The sequence below is a fragment of the Taurulus bubalis genome, assembly GCF_910589615.1.
Source record: "Taurulus bubalis genome assembly, chromosome: 21".
Lineage (NCBI taxonomy): Eukaryota > Metazoa > Chordata > Actinopteri > Perciformes > Cottidae > Taurulus > Taurulus bubalis.
Window position 1 is genome coordinate 10742257 of NC_136609.1, and position 20379 is coordinate 10762635.

Below are 20379 nucleotides of genomic sequence, written 5' to 3' on the forward strand. Positions count from 1 at the left end.
AAAATAGTTGTAGCCACCAAACGTTGTACGGGACGATAAAACGGACTGCCGGTTGGAAGCAGGTGGAGGATGACGCGCCGCCACCGATGTAAAGAAGTGCTCTCGCTGCTTCTGTCCGTCTTTTCTCCTCCATGATGTTTAGAGAACTTGCCTCGCGTCGGGAAATTACCGACGTAATTATCTCTCACTATAAATTATCATGATTTTGTGGTCAAACCCTTTTCATTCCTCATCTCATTTTAGGGAGGAAGTGACGTGTGTGTTGTCGTTCGTTATGCTAGTGTGGCGGATGCTACGTGAGCTTGTTAGCTGTTCCGTTTGAGCTAACGTTACTGTTAGCGAAGAGCCCCGTTGCAATACTGTGAATACACTCAAGCAAAGTTTACACCAACATGTTGGTAACTGTCAAGCTTGAAATGACAACTAACGGTCGCGCAATTTAAATCTAGCTGTTATTTTAAGTGCGCACTGATATGGAACGCTCTAAATGTAAACAGGCTGTATAGTACTTTATGGCTGAATAAAGTACACCCCGTGACTCACTCTCAACCAATCAGAATGCTTGATTTGATCTACCCGTATTATACAGTGCATTAAAGCATAATTAGCATCAATAAAGCAGGAATTGAAAGGAACAACGAGGAGCGAGGCACCGGGATGAGATCTGTGGGAGATACCACACAAAGTCTGCATGAGGGCCATTCAAGTGACTTGAGTCTACAATTTAGCAAAAGAGGAATGTTTCAACCAATCATACGTGACACACAGTGAATAGATCACTTCCTGTGAAGAAAAGCAAGGCTGATCAGAAGCTTTCGTGAACCAATGACGAGCGGTAAAAGTCTATTTATGTAAAAGATTTGGAAGTCATTACGTTAAATGTTTGAAATGGTATTTAGCTGCGTTAACCTTAGCGATAACCTCTTCTCCCTCTCCCTCGTGTTCCCCTCACATCTCGGTTTCCCTCCCTTGCTGCTCCCTCTCCGTCTCGCCCCCCCACCTCCTGATGCAGGACAATAGCTTTTATGACTACCTCGTAACTCACGGCCGCGTGGAGGAGGGGGGGGGGAGATTTGGGGCGAAGGGCAGAAGACGGCGGCGGCGGCGGGGGGGGGAGGGATGTCGGGGCGGACGCTCGGCTGTAGATCTCCAGACCTGATGGGACGATCGAAGCGTGCAGGTTGGGGTACAGCGAGGAGAGGGAGGGAGGGGCGGGACTGTCCCGCGTTAATGAACGACCGTCCCGCTGGAAGACTTAGTGCCCTTGCCCGGATGGACAGTCGAGGTGGCAATTTGTCTCTCAGCCGGCAGACGGGTTCTGGACACAAGCACTTAAAAGAGCATTTGGGACCATCTGAGAAAGATGGCCCTCCATAAAAAAAGCTAAAATGGATTTTATCTGTCATGCCTTCAAATGTAGAAATTACTACTTTCAAAAAAAAATAAAAAGTTATGAAAAATGTGCGCTGTGTTATTTTTGTCGCCCCTCAAAGTTTGTGTCTCAAAAAGCCAAACAAAGGGGTCCGGCTCCTGTCCGTCATCACGCTGCGGCACGTTGAGTAAAGCCAGGTTCATTTTCTTCTTGACAGCAAAAGTCAAAGGTTTTGACAGAGGGAATTATCAATATCTTTTTTTTTTGTATCACCCCATTAATCAGAAAATACTGCCGTAAAGAATCAATGTGACCATGTTTTGGGGGTAACATGTTGTATAAATCAGGCTGTGAATGCTGTGTGAACAAATCCCTTCTGTAAAAACCCTCAGAATACAGAGAGGAATGAAAGTGGAAAGTTTGGTCGTAAGAGCAGCTGAAGTGGAGATTTCTGAGAAAAAACTCCTTTGGAGAAATTGGCCTTTAAAGATATGTTTAGTAAAATGTCATACGTTGTTAACACACTGCAGGGGAATCGAGTAAACATGTTAACTAATAGATATCACCATGAAACGCCTGCTTGACTGCTTACATGAAGACATGTTTTTTCTATTACACGTTTTTTTGAAGGTTTATAAAAAATGCAAACAAAGTAGTAGAATAAATACCTGGACGTGTATTTCCGATGTTTTCTTTCCACTAGTCTGACAGAAGACCTGTTCAATGGTACGGAAACTGTCAAAATTAGCCAGTGCATGAAAAAACGTTGAGTCACATCTCCTTAGATCATTATCTGCTCATTCAGAATATCCCTCTTTACTGAATATATACATAAAGGTGTCCAGTCCGGGGTGACGCTGCCGTTAACACCGACTTCTTCAGTGTTTAAAAACGACATCATAGCATGCTGACAGTGCGGTCCGCGGTATTTGACTAAAGCGCGGGCCCGTCTCTTTTTTTTCTCCACCCGCCACCCATGAATGTAAAACACCCCCTGATAAATCGTCCATTGTGACGGGAACATGATTACATGAAGCCGCGGCTGTAGGCCATTCAGCAGGCAGACGGAGCGCCGTGTCACCTCTAAGAGGGCTTTGAATAAATGTCCCCGTCTCCACCAAGGCCCACTTCTTTAATCAGGGTGTCGGATGGTAATGATTAGCTTCCTGCGTGCGCTCGCTTCTCTGCTGCTGAATCGCCCCGCATAACTCATACGCTGTTAATAATCTGCCCGGGGAGATAATATCCTTCTTTACCTTCGGCTAATCCGGACCCGATTTGAACCACATTGTTTCTTTCTTTTTTTTTTTTTATATGAAATTTAATTTATTATGACAAGTACTTTCATGGAATCCGGCGCTACTTCACATTCAAGGAGAAGGGGATGCAAGGTGATTGTATCTAAATCCCCCAACTAGGTTAAATAATACAGCTGGTGTCCCAGAGAGGCGCCGATGGGGGCTGTTGTTTCTCTTCTGCCCCGGGTCAGGGCTCGGGACGGGACGGGGGATTACTGCAGCATCATTTCATTCTGCGTCCATATCCAAATCCTGGATTAGTAACAGGGAGAGGGATTAGAATTAGCTATCGTGCTCCACGCGCAGGCATCTGTTAAGGGCACTGGTCCCTGAATAGAAACATATTTTTGCCATTAAGCAGATGCAGGAGGAGGAAGCTTTGTCTCTTGATAGAGCGCTGAGGAGTAGGTCAAGAGAGCTGTGACCCCTTATCGTGATGATTTGGGCCTGTTGTGAGCCAAGAGAGAGAGCGCCTTGAAGATAATAGTGCAATAAAAAGAAATTGAACATGTTCCAAAAATGCTCAGCAGCCAGAAATCAATGAGATGTACTATGTTAATACATCTGCTCTCCACCTACAGCCTGATTCCCTCTGAGAGAAACTCAAACTCATGTAAAGCTGTGCATCCGCTCCAGTGTTCTATTTCAGTTTTAATCATCACAATTATCTGCCGTCTTCCAGTGGCATTCAAACTGAATGAAATTCTATAATACTCAATTTATAATTAGGAGTTTATACCGGCGTGCATGATTGGATCTCTTTTAGAAAGCAAGGCTGTTTTGTTACATGTCTTTTCTTTTTTTGTGCAGTAGCTCTTTATGAAACATCATTGTCTGTGGACATGGCATTGAATTACTGTGTGCATTTGTCAATACCATTTATCTTCATGCTCAGATGGACTTCAGGGAACACTTATTGCAGCACAGTACTGTGAGACAAAGGAACGAGGGGAGTTAACCTTGAAGTATGGATTTTCTGCCATCTTGTGCATGTGCTTTATATCCACGCCTATGTGCTCATTCCTCTCCATCTGCTTTTCTTTTCTTTCTTGCAGAGATCCTGAACGGGGGCGTTTACGTCGACCAGAACAAATTCCTGTGCCATGCGGACACCATCCATTGGCGTGACATCATCAAGAAACCCCAGGCCGAGCTGCTGGTGGTGCCGTCCAACAACAGCAACCTCGGATGTGAGTACCGCCGCACGTGGGTGGGCAGACCAGTGGAACCAGTAACTTTGGATGAGAATCAAATTATCATTTCTTTTCTTTTTTCCGGCTTCTTCTGGCGGCAGGCCGCGTGCCAACATGCTTGTGGAAGCGCACACCCCACCAGCAGCAGTCGTGCCCTATCTCTTTGTATTCATTCCGTTTGCCTGCCGGCTATTTGGAAGCGGAATCACAAAGTGTTAGATCAACGCGTGAACCTTTCCCATTGTAGTGCTATGGTGGCGGCTGTGCAGCGAGGCCCATGGAGCCGCTGTCTGCTGTGCTCTTTTTAAATCTCAGTGAACCTGACAGCTGGGTTGATGCCCCCCCCCCTCCATCGTCGTGGTCCCCCGCCCGCTTTGGACACAACAGGCGCCGCTATCCGGCGGACATTCTGTGTCAGAAGACGCTGACCGGCTCTTTCCTGCACATTTTGTGGAGGAGCCTCTTGCTCCTTTCAAGATGGAGACGGGGTGAAGGATAGCCAGGCATGCTGCTTTGTGTCCTCTGCATCAAAACATGCCGGGGTGAGACAAGAAACGTTGAGTTTCTTTGACGAGAAGGCGCAACAACCTTTCTTTGCTTTCAGGCAGAATCTGCATGGCGGCAGCGGGGGAGACGTCGTGCGACGCTGCTTACTAAACTGACGGGTTTTAAAAGACAGTTTTAAGAACAATATGTGTAAAAAAAGTGCCATTTTGTTGATGAAATGGCTCTGATGGAGGGGGAGGAGGAAGACGAGGAGGAGGAGGAGGAGGAGGATGAAAAGCAGCAAAGAACAGAGGAGGTGGGCCAAAAAAATGACAAGAGAGCGAGTGGGAGTTAAGGTTGCCAAATTGGGGCCCTTTGCCAGCGCCGTAGTTAGTATTTAACATTAACAACCCCACAGTGGGAGTGGTTGACGAGGCCGGGTGACAATCTGCTGCACTGTTCCACTCACTCTGTAATTAACCCGTAGTCAATTAAGTCGCGATGATGGGCCGCTGGCAGAGGAGGGCTGTTAGTGCTCTGTCAGGTCCCACTTTGCCTGTGCCAGCGCCTGATGGAAGGGAGTGGAAGCCTGTCTCTCACGCTCATGTTTTCCACAGGCCACAAGTCGCCACGAAGGCTCCGGGTCTATTGTCGGATGAGCGTAGGAGATTCAACAGATCTGTCAGTAGTCGGGGAAGTTTTAAGGGTGTGCGTGACTACGCTTTTCGGCGTTTGTTATGTGAGGGGGCTGTGTTTCCATGTGTGTTTGTGTCAAAACTACATCTTAAGTTTGCTGAGGAGTTGTCTGAAGCGCTGTGTGTGTGTGTGTGTGTGTCCTGCAGGCAGACGCTGTCATCGCTCATGTAACGGACGCTGCTGGGGCCATCAGGAAGACCAGTGTCAGACCTGTGAGTATGCACACACACCCGCAGCCACCCTGCAGAGCCGCGTGGGACTAGCAGCACATCGCAGATACTGACTTCAAGGAATAGTTCAGCGTTTTGGGAAATGCAGTCATCTCAGAATAACATGTTTATTACATTATTCAATGTTTCTTTTAACTTTAGACAGAGCCAGGATGACTGCTCCCCCTACAAGTCTTTTTTATTATTTCTTTAAATTGAAGTCTCGGCTTGTGAAATTCTGCTAGTTATTTTAAGGCATTGTATCGCACTGCATTTACTGAATGGTGGGAGAAGATACTGAGGATACAGTCTGCTCTATAATCTATAACCTGTGTTGACACAGTCCTATGTTTGGTCTGGGCTGTTTGAAACAACTCTTTTTCGTCCCATTCTATTGAGCTCAAAGACCAAAATCGGCCTTAAATGAAATAAATGAGATAATAATATTGGAAAGCGAATTCATTTCCTTTAACGTTACAGCTGTGGGGAGCGGAGTTCTCCACGAACGTAACAAAAAAACAAAAAGGCGATGAAGTGGAAAAAACGACGGCGAAGCTGAGAGGGAAGAAGATGTTGCTTCTCTGTTTAATTGCACTTCCACTCGTGTCGTCAGAACCTAGAAGGGAGTTGGCCTGTTTTTGTCAGACTAACACAGACTAATAGACTACAGGGCCTCGCTGTTTCCCCCCCGACTGCATCATTATGTTCCCAACACAGTAGAGAGCGAGCACAGCAGTTTTTAATGCGTCTCCTCCTCTGCCGATAGCGCGTGGGAAGCTCTTTAGCGCGAGCATCAGAGCTACTTTGATGCAATAGGTGCGAGTCACAGCCAAGTGTTTGTACTCTACTAAGAATGCTGGCTAATGCGGCTTCCTGTTCAATAGTTTTGCAATGGAAATGCAGGGAAGAAGAGTTCATATTTCCCTGGATACCACAAGAGTTGGCATAGCAACAAAAGCCAGGCTTTCTGGGAATTATCAGCACAGTTGGAAGGTGTCTTTGGCCAATCGGTCCGCTTGGCAGTAAAACTCATCGTACAAACACAGATATGATGAATCAGTGGGGTCTGTGAATTTTTTTTTTTTTAAACTTTCTTTATTCAGAGGAAACCAATTGCGTTCAGTCCAGCAACGTACCTGGAGCCGCCAGGCTGGAGCTGGAGCGGGGTCGGCGGATAAAAGGCTCGTTCAAGGGCAGCTGTTGAAAGGGGAGACAAGGCCTGGGCAACCATGCCAGTGACGCCGCGGTCACGACCCCCCTTGTCTGACCTTCAGCTCGCTGAAGGCCCTCGTTTGTTTCCGGCCTGCATTCCACGTCTGCCGCTGTTTGTGTTCAGGGCGGCGGCGTCTCTTTGTGTGAGTGAGAATGTGCGTGTCAGACCTTTACATTTCTGTCTCCTCACTTCCTGGGCAGTGACAAAGACGGTGTGTGCAGAGCAGTGTGACGGTCGATGCTTCGGGCCTTACGTCAGCGACTGCTGCCATCGCGAGTGTGCCGGCGGCTGCTCGGGACCCAAGGACACGGACTGCTTCGTACGTCACACACACACACACACACACACACACACTGATGCCCTGTTTATAACACGCTCCTTTTCTTTCCCAACTTTCATTCATTCTCCATCTTTTTCTCTCTCATTTCTGCCCCAAAGACCCCAAAAAAAAGCACAGATTCGTCCTGTTGATCCGTTTGTCGGCCTCACCCGCCTGAAAATGATCCACTTTGTTTACCGGCTGATAAATTGTTTGTCATTTTACGGGGGCCGTAAAAGTCTTCCGACGGCGGGGCGCTCTTCAAAAGAACAAATTGGTGATTCAGTGTTTCAATTAGTGGCCCTTTTTTATCACCTCAACTTCTCCCTACTTCGCGAACTCGTGCACGCTGACGGAGACGATATTGTAGTTGTAATTCACAGGAAAGGCTCATCCAATTCAATTACCGGCGTTTCAGCCCGTGGCCACAGACGACAAAACACTTAGGAGGTTTATGGGAAAACATTTCACCATTTACATCACGGCCGTGGGTCGATGGCTCCAATTTTTCTCCCAATTTTGGCGTCCGGAGAGACGAGGGACGGCACATCGCGATCCGGCGTAAAAATGAAATGCGGCCGTAATACTCTTTCACTCCCGGTGACTTATGTGAGCAAATATCATGCCTTCCCCTCCTCCCTACCTCCCCTCCTCATGGGACGTCTGGCCAGCATCCTCCTCCTTTCCCGCTAACTGTGACCGTGTGCTTCCTGCAGGCCTGCACCAATTTCAACGACAGCGGCGCGTGCGTGACCCAGTGCCCTCAGCCGTTCGTCTACAACCCCACGTCTTTCCAGTTGGAGCACAACCCCAGAGCCAAGTACACCTACGGAGCCTTTTGTGTCAAGAAATGCCCACGTGAGTCAGGAGCAGGAACACCACGACACTGCAAGAGCACAGATGCTCATTCTGATGCTCATAATGACGGTTTATAGGCTGAGCTGGTGTCCGCTGAAGAGGCATTTAGCCTCTTATCTATCCTGAAATAAGATCCCAGACAATTACTGCAAGTCGAGATAAATCAATCAAACGTAAATAAATTGCGCATCTCAATCAACTTGTTGCTCCGCCATCTGTTTCAGCTTCTGGCAGCTGAAAAGAAAGCAATTTTGTAGTTCTCCCTCTCACAGATATGGAGTCAGAGTGCTGCAGTAATTCAGCGAGCACACATTAAAAGTCAAGCTACATCAACAGATTGTATATTCAAGTCCCACTGATCATCAAATGAGCATACACCAGTCGCATTTTACCACCAAGTACTAATTTGATTCATTATTTTTCCTGAGCAATGTAGCCCTAGACCATTAGTTTTGATCATTATTCAAAACGTGATTAAAATACAATCAATTTCTCGCCATTAGAGGGGTTTAGAGGAGTCTAAAGGCTACACTTTGATGTCTATGATCTGATACCACTTATCATCGCAGCATCTCTGCTACGCTAAAGTCAGCTAACGCTCCTTCTGTCCCGCTCACAGATAATTTCGTGGTGGACCACAGCTCCTGTGTCCGAGCGTGTCCCAGCAACAAGATGGAGGTGGAGGAGAACCGCATCAAAATGTGCATCCCCTGCACCGACATCTGTCCCAAAGGTACCGTGGCTCCGCCCACCCGACTTCAAGCGGCGTCCCGCGCCGTCTGCGGTCACAATATGCTACGATTAGAGGTCAAAGGTTTCAACTCGCATAGAATCAAACGTTGTCATTTTGTTTAAACTTGAGAAAGTGCTTTGATGTTTGCAGGATAAGGAACTCCATCACTCATAACTGCTGTCTGTTGCCTTGTGAGGTTGTCATTCGTCTTTGTGCTGCACTGCAACAGACAGATGTTCCAGTGCATTATGTGGAAGTTGTACTCACTGGGATGAAAATCAGGTTGATATTAATTCCTCCTGCTTCCCCCACTTCCTGGCCCACTGCGATGCATTTACTGTGTGCACTAGAGCTTATGCGGTTAAACCATTTTAATCTAATAGCTTTATGCTAACAGTGATGATACTGGATCAACAGAGGCACGCAGGAACGACTTAAAACGCTTTATAGGAAATGTAATTTATTATTTACGGGAGCCAGATTATTTTTTTTCATTATTACACTAAATATACTTCTGAATTATTTTGATTCATTTGTATTTATGTCATTTTACGGGAAGGCCACGCATTACCAGCACCTGCACAGCAACACTGTACTCGTTTCTACAGCTCCATAAAGTACACACAGTAAAATGTGTGACAGAATATTACGAAATGAAGTGTTCATTATGTTGTTAATTTCAAGCATATATAGTTCTGACTTATTACAACATTTTCTTTGTTTGTTAGGCGTGTATTGATGCATTATTTAACGGCATGCACTGTGACTCATTTAGCCCCCTTCTCATATTCCCGCCGTGAATATTAACTCTAATACTCATTTCACATTGGAGGATGACAAACATAAATGAAGGTCATGTGCTCAACATGTTAATTAACACGGAATGGTCCCGTAAGGAGAAACTGCTGCTACCTGCTCAGTAATTACAACTCATTTTGCGCGAGTGTGAGCTAAATGCCTAAAACGCCTAATGTGAAATTAAACAGCATTACTTCAGTTCAATACGGAGGATTAGCCCCTTCGTCATATCCTCCCCACAAACGTAACTGATGTTGCCCTTTCTCTTTGAGGGGGGCCGGCGGTTTCCTCCGGGCGCCACGTATGGAGCCTCCATTGATTGGCTAATCTCGTGATTGCATCGTCACGCAGCAGGGAGGGGTTAATGAGGGATAGCCCAAGGAACTGGGGGAAATGATAACAAATTAACATTTCAGATATGGAATTGGCTGGTATAAATCACTATCAAAAACTGGTTACACCACTTAATGCAAGCCTTATTCATCATCGCCTCCGCCTCTGTCAGAAATACTTGCCTCACACCAGACCGCGAGTGTAATTAATGCAGATGTAATGAATTCATTATAGGGAGGGATTGGCTGTGGATTGGCCCGTGCTTTCATCAAAAGATTTCCAAAGCACGCAGAGGGGCCGTGGCCTTGCCAATGCGCCGAAGCAGGGCTGTATTTTCATAAAAGGGAATCAACGTGTCAAATAGCTAATAGGAGTCTCTCAAAATGAGGTCTCCGCCGCACAAGGGCACTTTGTAGACACACACTACAGTAGGTGATGCATGCATGACGCTGCATAATGCGTGGTGGTTTGTGTGCGTTTGTTCCGTCAGTGTGCGACGGCATCGGGACGGGCAGCCTGCAGACGGCTCAAACGGTGGATGCCAGCAATATTGATAAGTTCGTCAACTGCACCAAAATCAACGGCAACCTCATCTTCCTCATCACGGGCATCAAAGGGTAGAAGTCACGCACACAATTGTTTTAATGCTATTTTAGTCTAGTTTTAGTCAGCAGAGTATACAGAGCGTTTCATATCTGGATATCATTTCTGATAAAGTGTGCCTCCATGTTTTTCCTCAGCGACGTGTATCACGGTATTGGACCTCTGGACCCTGAACGCCTCAACGCGTTCCGCACTGTGAAAGAGATCACAGGTGAGACTGCCTCTCCGGCGTCACCTTGGAAAAATTGGAAAACAACACAACATTATTGTGTGTGTGTGTGTATGTTTATGAGTGTGTGTATGATGTCACCTCCAAGGCAGTAAAAGAAAGCTTTAAGGAGAAAGTATAAAGCAGATTTTTGTCTGTGAACTCTTAAAGGTGCTCTGGTTGATATTATGTGTGTGTGTGTGTGTGTGTGTGTGTGTGTGTGTGTGTGTGTGTCTAATAGTGCTACATGCTTACAGTAATGTGCTGCTGGGTGTGTGTGTGCATGCTTGAGTGTGTATTTATTCATTAACTATTAGAGGCCTTAAGGGATGAGCAGTACCTCGTATACAAAGCCTTTTGTCATATTAAACTGCGACTTGCAGTTGAGCCAAACAGCTAATGGAGTGAAACTGCATTTTCATAATGAAAACCCAAGCAATAAGAAAGAGCAATGGCCTCTCTATCTCAGCCATTTCCTGCTCTATCCCTTTAATGTCATTTCCACAGATCCTGATTTGATGTAATCTGTCATTAAAGGCAAGTGCAACTGGACAGATTGTGCAGAGTATTAAATCCATTCTTTTAATTAGCGTATATTGTTTTCTCCGAGCACTTTTCGTTCTTTTTTGACAAAGTGTGGGCTCTGGCTTGAACTTCACACAGGCGGCGCAACTCCACAATGCATGAATTAAGGCAACAAAAGGATGCTTTGTATTTATTTGCTCAAGGTTCTTATGTTCCCCAGGCGACCCTCACTGTAGACGTTTGCCCTTTCCCTCAGAAAAAGAGGATGACTTGCAGTGCGTGTTCTTCTCTGTAGGTTTCCTCAACATCCAGTCTTGGCCTGAGAACATGACAGATCTGAGTGTGTTTTCCAGCCTGGCCACCATTGGAGGTAGATCTCTATACAGGTACGTCACCTTACCGCACTTCTGACTCAGACGTGCCTCTCCTGGTTATAGCATCTGAAAGCTAGACCTCACCAACAAGGATTCATTCATGCTACGAATATATATATTGTATTGATGGACAGACGCATAGGAGCAATGGAGGCGATACCATTCCTTCCAGTTTTCGTCAACAAACACCCCCCCCTCCCTCCCTCCCCCCGCCTTGGGGGTCCACCAGGTACAAGTTCAACACAAAAGGATATTGATTCATATGAGAGACAGAAACAGAGTAAAAGATGGAGAAGGTCTTGTCAATAATTTACGTTCAGTCCTCACAACCTTCAGTTGGTTGTTTTCACGAATGGATGTAAACATAAAAAAAGTGTTAATAATACAAATAAATAGGAAAAGGGCCGAGGAGATTGCAATAAAAACAAAAGAAAACAACCATTGAAACAAAAATACATAATACATTTGGAAATAACAATGATGAAAAATAAATAAATGAAAAAAAAGAACTCGGATTGCTTTGAGTTCTTAACTGAATACTTTGCTCTGAAACCTCCTTAGAGTACTAATATAAAGTTAGTTTTATATTTAAATAGTTTGAAGTTTTGGTGCAACAGATTTAATTGAAGTTTAAAGTAAAAACTAAACTTACAAGGGAAACCGTGTTCATTTACAGTTTAAAAGTTTGCCGCAACATGATTAAAAGATAAACCACGATTTAATTGGGTTTAAAAATGAATCCTTGTTGGTGCAACTCAGCCTCAGCGTTACATCATAACATTTACATTCATGCATTAATAGGATTCAAGATGAAAATGGGAGGCTGACCTCTTGGGCCCTCCTCTCTCCGTCGTCACCTTCTGCATCTTTGAACTCGCTTCATTTTGACTCAATATGCAGGTTTCCTGCTCGTAAAGAGCCTGGTGCCTCTCTCCCTGCGTCTAGGTGGCTCCTGTTGGGGTTAATGAGCTGCCGGCCCATGTTTTTCTGCACCGAGCCCCTTTGAAGCCTTGCCGCCGCGCCGCTTTGATTAGCCCTGTTTTGATAACGGGTCCTGTGTTCGTCAAAGGAGGGTCGCTCCTTTAGACGCCAGCCATGAACCTGGAGCTCAGCAACATCCTTCAGCGTCTTCTTTTCTTCTGTCTGGTTGTTATCTCTCTTTCTCCCCGGCTCATTTCTTTTCGTACCTTCTCTCCGCAGCGGAAGTGGCATCTCGCTGCTGATCCTGAAGCAGCGCTGGATCTCCTCGCTCCAGTTCCAGTCGCTGGGCGAGATCAGCGCGGGAAACGTCTACATCTTCAACAACAGCCGCCTGTGCTTCTACAACACCGTCAACTGGACGTCGCTCTTCAGGACCCCGAGCCAGAAAGTCCTCATCCGCAACAACCGGGAACCAAAGGAATGCGGTGAGTGGTCTGTCTGCGAGAAGATGAAAACACACACAAAGGTAGTCTTGGCAATATCGCAGCATCTACCAGCCACGTTGCCAGAAAAGGATTAGCAGAAGAACGTTATTGTTAAGCAAGCACTCCTAGCATCTTCCTGATAATTATTTCCGAACTCCGATTCCTCACATGTCTCTGCAAATCCATCCCCCGACATGCCTGTTTCCAAGGCGACTGAGTGTGTCCCCGCTGTGTCTCGCTCTTTGGCCATGAAAGCCCTGATTCAGCTCCCCGGGAGGAAAGTGCTTAATGCGTCATGCACAGAGGTGGATTAGGCTCACTGCCTCCGCGGGGATTAGCACACCTGATGGAAGGAGGAATAGTCCACATGTGGCTTGAGCTGAACATGATGGAAACTGACCACTGCGAGAAGGAGGGAGGTTATTATACAAAACATCAGCATGTTTTTTGTAATTACTTGCGTCTATTATCTCGAATGTAACCATGTGTTGTCCTTCTAAGCTCCCTTAGAAAGATATAAACACGGACATGGAAGCTGCCAGGCTGCGGTTGATATCATTAGCCAGCTAATGAGTGTGGTGTGTGTGTGTGTGTGTGTGTGATCGATCGATGGGGCATTACACAGGCCTCTTCATTAGCCGCAACCCCCCCGTCTACCATTGACTGCTCGGCTGTTGACAAAAAGGGGGCGACCCTCCCGGGGACGTGGGTGTCACTCACCGGATGGAGGACAGGCCGAGTCCGATGAAGCGGCATCGATTGCTGTGGTTCGACTGGGGAGAAAACAAAAAAGTGGGCCTTGTGTCCTGGTGTTGGATACCAATGCTAATGCTCGCTCACAGCTGTGCAGCACTCAGCTACAGAGCAGACACACACATATCGAAACAAGTGAGCGCGAACACACATTGCTTTCTCTCCACAGCTCAGCAGCAAATGGTGTGTGATCAGATGTGCTCAGACGACGGCTGCTGGGGCCCGGGGCCCGACCAGTGTCTGTCCTGCCGGTACTTCAGACGAGGCCGCACCTGTGTGGAGGCCTGCAGCCTTTTTGCCGGGTGAGTGGTGGTGCTAATGTCTGTCAAGTGATGTGTTGGAGCTGATGTGACACAAATATTGTTGTTAGCGGTCATGCATGGCGAGCAGAGGAAAAAAAAGCAATGTCCACAGCTTTGATGCATGAGAATGACGTCAAAGCGTTCTCAAGAGCTCTAATTGCAGATTGGCATGAATAAGGGATTTCACTCTGCGAACAGTTAAAGGAACATTTAGATGCGTGTAACACGCGTGGTGCAAAACCATTTGGATGTATTGTCGCGGTATTATATTTAGTCACAAATTGCCCATCTGGGCTGACGGACATGAGTGTTTTGCAGGTCTGAGCTGTGAAATAACTGACATTTGAGACAAAGGCCCTTTGAGTGTCCTCACGATCCAGCGATGTTCTGTATTCAGCGTGAATGATTGCATTCAGGTCGTTGCTCCGCGGCGCCGAGAGGCACATCAAAAAGATCACTGCCGACTCACCTGGGGGAGAAACGCCGTGCAGACGCCGCTCCCATTGTTGCATCGCGCTGCTCTTGAATGAGCGAGGAGATGCTGTGAATCACAACGCTTGAAAGCATCCGTCCGAAGAAAGACTGTAGCGTCTGCCACGAGATGAATATGACTCTCTTTGGTGATGTCAAAGCTTGTGTTGTCCCCCCCTCGGGGAGGAAGAGGAGAGAGTGCACGAGAGCGACCTTCGGTCATGTCGACTGGTTGCCGGTTCTTTTTTTTTTCCCCGGCACCGTTTGTGGGAGGGTGGCTTTGAAGTTGCCGGGAAAAACAGCTCACAGCGAAGGCTTTGAAGAAGACTGCTGAGGATGAGGCGCGTGGCAGGGAGCTGCCCAAGCACACTTGTTTGCTGTACTGTAGATACAGTCGGCCGCTGTGAGGCAGCGAGCGCTCAACAGGCCTCATGCTTTACGCCGCCGGCCTGAACTGTGGGATCGGAAAAAAAAAGTCCCAAACCTAAAGGTAGTGCCTGCGGGAAGAAGTCACCGCCTGTAAAACACCCGATGCATCTTTGGCAGGAAAAGGGTAACTTTCTTTGCATAGCCTGTATATATATATATATATATATATATATATATATATATATATATATATATATATATATATATATATATATATATATATATATATATATATATACATATATATATATATATATATATATTTATATATAGATATATATTTATATATAGATATATATTTATTTATATATTTATATATAGATATATATATATATATATATATATATATATATATTTATATATAGATATATATATTTATTTATATATAGATATGTATATATATATATTTATATATAGATATATATATCTATATTTATATATAGATATATATATATTTATACATAGATATATATATATATATTTATATATATATATATATATATATATAGATATATATATATATAGATATATATTTATATATAGATGTATATTATATATATCTATATATTTATATATATATATATATATTTATATATATATATATATATATATATAGATATATATATATAAACAAAACTTAAATTTCATGTCGCATAAATGTGTGGCCTAGCTAAATGTTATTTAGTGACAAATACTGTAGTTGGTGTCCGTGTGCTTATAACCTTCACTTATCTTAAAGAGTATATTAAAAATAAGCCCCAAGTGACTACAGCATAACAGGACATAAGAATAAGAATCAAAGAGTCAGGCTTTAAATAAGATCTGTAAAATGTCCTTCGAGAGCAAAGCTTCAGACTTTACAAAAGTATGAAATAAATACAGAATGAGCATGAAATCTACTGGTGTTCTGTCCAATTTTGAGTTAATTATCTCTTTTTTTACTAGCATAAACATAAAACAATAATCACTTGAAGGACTTGATTATATAATATATAATTCAAGTCATCATTAATTAATTCTCGACTAATACTGATACAATATGGAACGGTACCAATGCTCATGACGTCTATCAGAGAGGACGGCAGGATCAATGTGTGATGCAATAACTGTCACCAGTTATGAAAAGATAAACTTTATGAATGGTGGACTGTTGGCCGCTGCGTGTTTAAATTGAACATCTCGTACAGACAGAGGCTGTTTCAGCGCCGTCCTTTTTTATAAGACAATGAAATCTGTCTTCATGTTTTTAGTTGGGAACTGATTTAATAACAAATCCAGTGTGGCCAATTTCCATCACTTTTGAGTGTGATGCACATTTGTTCCCTTCAGTATCGACATCTGTCAACTTCTAGAATCCCTGAACGTGGAGCGCTGTGGGAAGAGTTCATCTATTTTCCTATGGAATGCTAATTACATTACAAGTGTTGTTGTTACCAGGTGATGAAAAATGTCTGCAGAGGAGAATAGCATTGTTGCAGTCAGTGTTGTTTTGTTATTCTATGACGCAGAGATCATACCACAGATACAAACTAACTCCCATTTGAAATGAAGTGTGGCTGCTCGTGGTTGCCAGTTTGGAAGTTGTAGTAAGGTGTCATCTGCATAGAGTGTACAGTTCCCATTGTGCTTAGTTTCTGTATATGAGGGTCTTCTGTGTGACTGTATATCTCTACATATTTGAGTATTTGTTAGCTCATTAAATATGCCAAGTTGGTGATTTTAAACCTTAACATTCCACAGCTCACCCTCATTATATGTCTCCATTCTTAATGAGTAAAGGCACGAATTCCCTTTAGTTTATACGTCTGTTGAATAAAACAAAGGAGTGCAAGAGGGGGAAAGAAAATGGCTGAGAGGGCGTCCACTGGGGGAGGAGAGGGCCGAGGAAGCGGATTAGGAAGGCGTTGAAAGTGTGTTTAATTAAAAAAGTTGCTCCGGTGGGTTGGCCATGCTCTGGTTTGCTGGAGGCTTGGAGGTCTGAATAGTAGGCGCAGTCCTGCTTAAATTCCTGCTAAAACAGGGCTAATCCCTCATCAGGCCATCCCCTGACGGGGCTTTGGCGCACACTTCCAGCCGTGAAGGGGGCCAATCAGGAGGAACGGCTTCGGCGGAATGGAAATGACCCTGGAGAGCGCCACTGCCGAGGTCTTTGTCTCTCCGTGTATTTTTTTTTTTTCTCCCTCAACCAACAAAAGAGATATCTCTGCACTGCCTGGGCCTTTTTCTAAAGGATTCCCCTGGACACAGCCTCCAGTAGAGAAATCTAATTTATGTTGGAACCAGGGAAGGAAAGACGAGGGAGAACTGTAAAGAGAGCAATGGGAGTTTCCTTTGAGTCCACCAGAGCATTATTAATAAAAGAGCCTCTGTGATACTGGCTGTGAGCGTGACCAACCAGTCGAGCCAATAGAAGACGGCCGAGCATTAAGGGAAATCTAGTTTTCATCGAGTGTCGGATTTGTCTCTTTTCAGGACGACCAAGTCTAAAAGGGTTTCATCTAATATTCACCACGAGAAGATGCATAACGCAGCAGTGCAAGATCACATAACAGCAGCTCACAGGGAGGAATCTGTTGACTCACTTTCCTCACCGCTGTGGGAAAGAGGCTCGCTTGAAACCGGGTGAATCCTCCTCTGAGGGTGTCCGTCCTCCGCTTTCGGCGGATCGATCCCTCTGATGTGAAAAGTGGTTTTGATCGGTTGTTATTGACAGCGGCCGTCCTCCGCTCGCCGCAGACGGCAGCGCTTCAAAAAAGAAAGAAAAAACCAAGACAATGCGCTGATTCTGACACAAACAAAAGGGAGACATTTATGGATCGGGCGCACACACACACACACACACACACACACACACACACACACACAGGGATGCATCGGTGTGGCCTGGGGCGCTGTGCAGCTCATGTCGGTGTAATTGCAGCGTAAAACCCAATATTGAGCTCTTTTGTTTGCCTCCATTCCTCCAGATGTCTAAGTGGGAAAACAAAACCATCATGAACTACATGCTCTAACTGGCTCAACAAACAGGCGGGTAGCTGCTACCGGTTGCTGCAATGGTTCTTGGGTTTGATTAGAGGATGAAAAAAAGCAAATATCTCTCACTTATCTTTTTCTTTCTTTCCTCTTATGCTCGCCAGCATTTTTTTTTTGTCCTCATCTGCATACACTCTCTGTGTACCTCCCTTCTGCCATCCTTCCCTTCCCTCCCTCCACGCTTCCCCTCGTGTTTGCCCACGATTTAAAAAAGACGTTTATTATTCACGGGCCTTCTCTGTTAGCATATTGACCCCACTAAGCCTTTAACTTGATCAAATAGTCCCAGGCAGCGAGCTGCCCTGCGTGCCCCTCTGCCAGAGGGCACTCCAGCAGTCACTGCAATTAGGAATGGCGGCCATGGGCACGAGTAAATGACGCTTTAACCTCGCGTTCTTGGTGCGGTTCCACATGTGGGTTGAAAATCAAAAGGCTGCTATGTACAGCTTGCGCTCAAACACGCACACAGCATACTTCAAAATCCTCTCTCAGCAGGCTCTTAATCAATATTTCAATGTGGATACGCTCTCAAATGTATAATACATGCTCCTCTTTCTCCTTTTCCCTGTGTCTATTAGGGAAATGCGGGAATTCTCCAATGGATCTGTGTGCCTGGAGTGTGATGGCCAGTGTGAGAAGCTGGATGGGGACACCATGTCATGCCTGGGCCAGGTAACACACTCCTGAATCCTCTGCAGACCTCTAACCCAACTCCCTTTTCACTTAATGATGCGTTTCACTTTTAGATTAAAACCACTTTTCCGTTCAAGATAGTCCCATATCGTCTGCATGCTAAAGTGGATTTCCAACTTGTATTTTTTGCGGGTGTCTATATCTGTTTTGCACAGAAGATACAAGCGCCGTGTTTGCAAAGGTGAACGCTCGGTTAATGGGAGGAATGATAAACTACTGTGGCCACTTTCGGAGGCATGCTTTTGGCAAGCATGCACTCAAAACAGCGAAATGAGATTAGCTCCTGACCTTCCCGTAAAGTCACTTATAGAGTCTCGAATGTGATCACACCAAGCCTCCAAAATGTTAGAAAAGATGCACAAAAAAAAAGAAACATTGCGCTAATTGATCTTATATTAGGATGAACTCATTTTCAACCTGTTGCGTCACATTTGTGTTAAAACCACTGCAGCAAATAGTCCCTCACAAATATTGAGCCTAAACGTCACTCGCCACACACGCCGTCACATTTGTAGCGCTGCATTCGGGAAAGTTGCATCGAAACGCTGCCGACACGACTTATTTTGTGGAATTCAGCATTGTGCGAGTAACCTTTCATGGTCCCTAGAGCGAGAGACAGAGAGGGAGACAGAGAGAATAGGAGATGAAGAGGGAGGGAGACTCCTTAAGGATGCACAGAGCTGACTTTGAGAGGCTGGTCACAGCTGAGTAGTAAATAACACCGGAGTCAATCATCCACAGGCGCTCTCGCAAACAAACACACACGCCCTCCAATGCGTTCAGACATCTGTATGCGCCCGCACACGCGTGCACACGCAGACATGCAAAGTGAGAATAATGTTTATTGATGGCGTGTGTCTCCATGTGTCAAACTGCGAGAGGCTGTCCATCAGGTCGCCGCGGTCGTCATTAGCAACAGAGCCCAAAAGAAAAAAAAACCCGGCGCCCAGAATACAACAGTGTGTCTTGACAACAACTCTTGCACACACACACACACACACACACACACACAATTGTAAGTTCACACACTGCATTCGCACTTCAGTCAACACAGGCGACACTTCAAACCCGCGCGTAAACACACCGAGCGCAGTGAGTCTTTCTCTTCTTTCACACACACACACACACACACACACACACATATCCATCTTACTTATTCATGATCCCGCCGCAGCTGAGCCCGTGCTCAGTCACCACTTGTCATCTCCATCGCAGTCGATGCGCCGGGCCTTTGACACGACCTGATTCCTTCTGCCGGCGTTAACGGCGGTGCCGGGGAATACACTCTGGGCAATTGTGCTCCACACATTTTAAATCACTGAATGGGATTCATGCGGGTCCTTGGTAGGAAGTGAGCAAATTGACATGATTCACCAGGTGTGAGTTTGATTCTATTGTTTATGTCCTCCGCCTCCTTGCCCATTATTTGTACACTTTTCTTTCTCTCTGTTGATCCCCCCCTCTTTCCATCTTGCTAATCCCTTTACTGCGCCCTCTTTTTTCTTTATTCCTCCCTTGTCCACCACCTCCTCCTTAACCCGTCCTCTCATCTCTGCTCTCCTCTCCAGGGTCCGGACCAATGTGTGAAATGCCTCCACTTCAAAGACGGACCCAACTGCGTGGAGAAATGCCCCGATGGGTTGCAGGGGGCCAACAGTTTCATCTTCAAGTACGCCAAGGCCAACAACGAGTGTCATCCCTGCCACGCCAACTGCACCCAGGGGTAAGCCGGGGATGCTGCATGAAGACGTGTGTCCGTGTATACAAATGATTGCGCGTTTGCTCAGCTTTAGACTTTCCGCAGCGTCCCTTTTAATGCCGTTAAAAGCATCGTGCAGACAGCATCGTGCTTTGGACATTGGCCGCCTTCCTCTAAGAGAGAGGTAGAGAAGATGACTTAATCTTGCAGCCGCTAGATTCCCCCGACCTGCTGGCGTCTGGTGGCTCTGCGGTCAGCGGCAGAATGCATTGACCCTGAAGGCCATGTGGAGTATATTGCAGATGAACTATAGAGGAAGGGACGGGCGTTGAGAGACAGTAGCTCGAGGGGAGGTGTGTACAAATGTAAGATCGG

The 20379-nt window shown here is 45.6% G+C and overlaps 1 protein-coding gene across 1 annotated transcript in view; it reads left to right on the plus strand.

Annotated features, from left to right (window-relative positions):
- Positions 1-20379, plus strand: part of LOC306752694 (receptor tyrosine-protein kinase erbB-4-like) — a gene marked incomplete at both ends in the record, with an annotated part of 181279 nt that overhangs the window by 123623 nt on the left and 37277 nt on the right. The window contains 12 exons of the mRNA XM_079236488.1: positions 3726-3864; positions 5196-5257; positions 6668-6786; positions 7503-7644; positions 8264-8377; positions 9999-10125; positions 10249-10322; positions 11140-11230; positions 12419-12624; positions 13547-13679; positions 18191-18284; positions 19874-20028. Coding sequence (XP_079092614.1) covers positions 3726-3864; positions 5196-5257; positions 6668-6786; positions 7503-7644; positions 8264-8377; positions 9999-10125; positions 10249-10322; positions 11140-11230; positions 12419-12624; positions 13547-13679; positions 18191-18284; positions 19874-20028 — 1456 coding nt within the window. The remainder of the gene's footprint in view (positions 1-3725; positions 3865-5195; positions 5258-6667; positions 6787-7502; positions 7645-8263; positions 8378-9998; positions 10126-10248; positions 10323-11139; positions 11231-12418; positions 12625-13546; positions 13680-18190; positions 18285-19873; positions 20029-20379) is intronic.